The 4,000-nt window shown below is 42.1% G+C and overlaps 1 protein-coding gene across 1 annotated transcript; it reads right to left on the minus strand.

Annotated features, from left to right (window-relative positions):
- Positions 1 to 752: 752 nt before the first annotated feature.
- LOC108210825 (protein SHORT-ROOT) lies at positions 753 to 2,875 on the minus strand. Its single transcript, XM_017382245.2, has one exon. It carries the CDS (start codon positions 2,555 to 2,557, stop codon positions 989 to 991), a length of 1,569 nt encoding a protein of 522 aa, XP_017237734.1. The 5' UTR covers positions 2,558 to 2,875; the 3' UTR covers positions 753 to 988.
- Positions 2,876 to 4,000: the final 1,125 nt, after the last annotated feature.

A 4,000-nucleotide genomic window follows, 5' to 3' on the forward strand; every position in this document is an offset into this window, starting at 1 on the left:
TAACTGCAGGGGGGTCCACCATTATTAAAGAAGGTAAGCCAATAGAAACCCTCCAATTTCATAAATTTTAGTGCTTAATGTGTGCCCATGGGCACACCATAGAAAAACCGTTATAAGAATTTTCAATAGACAAGACTCTGGATATTGGATAACATGTCTTGCAGGTCGTCGTAGAATGGCTGATCATGTGTACACCAGCTCTCGTAGAAGAGAGAGGACCATAACTAGACCGCGTGCTAGCCATTAAATCATTGTTCCCACAGTCCCACTAGTAACTAAAAATAACCACCCCTTTAAACCAAAGATTCTCCAAACTCCACCCAGCCAGCCCAATGCCCATTGGCCGTCCTAAGATTCTATGGTCCCATTCTCCTCTCTGTTCCTTTTCTTCCACATTTTCAAATTTATTTCTCTACTTATTCTGTTTATTAAATAAAACACTCTCCGTTTCTTTAAATATCACTTCGAATCACCTAATACCAACTCCAACATCCATTTGAAAGTATTAAAATTAAACAACCATCCTCCTAACTAAACTAATAGTAAACACTTTATAATTATCTAATTAGGTAAAGATACGTAAGCGTGTATCTGAATTTAAATATGAATGCCGAGAAAAACAAAAAAGAAATCGCACTATAATGCCTATGGATCGCCCTGCCGATTTCGATGTGACCATCACATCTACCCGGGAATATGTTATATATACTAGCCGGAAATTAGTAGCGATAAGTCACAGTGAAACATGGATATATAGTAAAAACATTTGTGGTAAATTTAAATAATAATAACAAACAAAATTTAGAAGAAAACGAAGCTGAAATTAGGTCTGGTCAAGAATATGTTACTTGATTTCTATTCGATCAAACAAAAGCAATGACCTCCTGTTTTTCCAATCATAAACCCCCACAAGCATATTTAACCCGCATGCACGTGCCCTAAAAAACCACGCACCTCCGGTGAACACCCATTTAGCCATACCCTACCATCAAGGCTTCCATGCACTCGCCCACACCACCGCCTGATCCTTCCACAACAAGAATATTCCGGCGTCCGAGCACGGCGCCATTGTCCATCCCTCCTTGTACCTCCTCAAAAGCGCGCGTACATCGTCACACACTTCATCGCTAAACGAAGCAGCGGCGTATCCAGCTCCATGCAGCCTATGAGACCAGCGCGTGGCCGGCTCTCGCCGCTCGATCGACTCGGACGGCGGGCAGGCCACCAAGTCAACCACGGCGCGTCCAGCGGCCCTCTCCAGCATTAATCTCTCGTTACTCGTCTTAGAAAAGCAATCATCCAACGACTCAAAGTAAACCCTAAACCACCTCAAACATTCTTGGAACCCTCTCAAAAAGTCAAACCCGTCAACGCCTACATCAAGATCCGCCTCTTCTTCAACAACCGTGATTATCCTCGGCTGCAATCTCCTGAACATCGATATCATATAGTCGCGGCGATTACCTACCGCCTGAACTGAATGTAACGCGCCGACGCAATTCACCGCCACGGCCTCGTCTTCCTTAATATCCAATTCAGCTAAATTAAGCTCGGATAAATCACCCGTGTGATGAATAATACTGAATTTAAAAGGCACGCCCATAAGCCTAGCGAATTTCTCCATTCTATTCCCAATTTCTCTCATCACCTTATGAACCGCCGCCGTGCCTGGACCACTCGCTTTATTCGCCACCACCGTGGTGAGGCGGAGATGCGGCGTTTCATCGGTGCGGGTGGCTAGGGCTTCCAGCAAAGTAGGCCATTGAGTACAATATGTGTTGCTAAAATCAATAATATGTAACTTACTCTCCCCTTCAAAGGCTTCCATAATAGCTCCATTACAAGCCACATGTCCGAAAGTTGTCCATGGGCTCACTTCTTGAAACTTAAGTACCGTCTTCCGTGTAGCCTCAAACGAGCAATTCTTCTCCGAAGTGGAGACGAGAGTGCGGTAAGACCTCTCGCCCGAGTCGGTCATGCGGCTAAACAACGCTTGGAGAAAATACGAAGCGAGCTTTTGATCAGTGTCTCCGTAAGGCGAGCTCAGCTCATTGAGCATCCACACCAGCTGCTGGAGGCGCGTGGTGTTCTTCTCCGCAACTGCGCGTGCCGCTTCAAGCAGAATATCCGACGCCCACTTCCCGCCCGAAACCAAAGACCCGAATTCTAGGGTTAGGTCATGAGCCGAGGAGTACGAGTAATGATCCGCCGAAGACGTCTCAAACCCCGCACCGCCGCTGCTCTGGTGGTGCTGGTACTGATGCGGCGGCGTGCTGGTGTTGGTCGTCGTCGGCGTCGGCGTGTTCGAGAGCGGCAGCTGGTGGTGATACTGTTGCTGTATATAAGTCGATGGAGGATAATAATTACTATTATTATGCTTCGAAGAAGATGAAGACAAGTCTTCTTCATCCATGAAAACGTTGAAGCATTCTTCGTCGACTTGATAATGAGGAGGATTTTGATGCGAAATAGATCTAGAGCTGCTCGACGTTCTGCTCGAGTTGAAGGATTGTTGATCGGGTTGGAGAGTGCTCACAAGTCTAAACAAAGTATCCATTTAAACAAGCAAGAGCCCCACATCAAAAACAAACAACTGTTGATGTTTGTGTATGTATTTATATGGACGGATCGTACTAGTATTATTTTGTAGCTAGGATTGAATGAAGAAGAAAATGATTGAAACGAGATCTCGAAGCTGGAATTTAGCTAGGTTTCCCCGAAACTAAACATGATCATTAGAGAGAGAGAGTAGCTAGCTAACGTGCTACATGAAATATGCGTATATATCATATACTTGTGGTGTTTGCTTTTGGTGTAACCGATGCGAGAGAGGGTAATGGAATGATGGGGTGGAATGGAGTGGTTTCTATCCTACGGAACCTAGTTATTCTATTTGGTCGTCTTTTTACGAAATTAAAGATAAAGTTTTTATATCGAGAGTACGTTTGACTGGGATTGGTCTTTTAGTTAAAACTAGGTTCAAGCTGACGTGGTGAGGATAAAGGGTGAGTTCTAGTTTAGGAACGGGTTTAAACTAGATTAACTCCGGGTTTAGATTTACATAAATTACATGTTTAATCATGTCTTAGACAGACATAATAATAGAGATGACTTTTTCGTAATAATGCATTCAACTATTCTTGATGTTCGCCTGCTGAGAAGCATAGGCTGTATTTATCATCTCCCCGCCCGACCCGACCCGAACCCGTAATCTGATTTACTGAGACAAAACTTGAAAGTGATCTGAAAATTACCCGATTGATCCGAAATGAACCCGAAATGACCCGAAATTAGAATTTCATTTCTAAAAATTTCAATTTTATGTGATTTTATCTTGGCCTGAAATCGACCCGATTGCTGATACGAACACGATCTGTTACCCGAAATTGCCAATCGAGTTCGATGATTCACGTTCAATCATCTAATTTTATTTAAAATAAATCATTTAATTTTATGACACGTACTTTTAAATTATTTGACTGTATAAATTTTTTTAACATATAACTAATATTATAATTCAGGAAATGAAAATTATAGAAATAACAATTCTAATTACGAGATCAAAAAATTTTAAAATATATATATATTGAATTTCAAAATAGAATGAGTAAAGCGAGTAAAAAGACGAGGGAAGAATTAAAGCAATAAAATCGTATGGCAGTTGTATAATGGAAAAGAGTTAGTGGAGTAGCTTTTGATGGGAGTGGTATAACAATAATAGTAGTCGTTGAGTGGGAGCAGGCGTGACAAATGGGACTTGGGAAGGAGAGAGAGAGAGAGAGAGAGATAATGAAATAGAAAAACTACTAGTATAGCTAGAAAGATGAGAAGGGGAGATTTATATAGAAAAGCTGCCGGCGTGCATGATGATCATCATCAAACCCACTCCCACCAACACCATATGTATATTCTTTGCCTCCTAATCACTCTCCAAACTCTGCCATTTTAACAAAGCTTTTTCATCTTTTCCATGCCATACTCCTCCACGCTAATCCATACA

Source organism: Daucus carota, chromosome 3, assembly GCF_001625215.2.
Source record: "Daucus carota subsp. sativus chromosome 3, DH1 v3.0, whole genome shotgun sequence".
NCBI lineage: Eukaryota > Viridiplantae > Streptophyta > Magnoliopsida > Apiales > Apiaceae > Daucus > Daucus carota.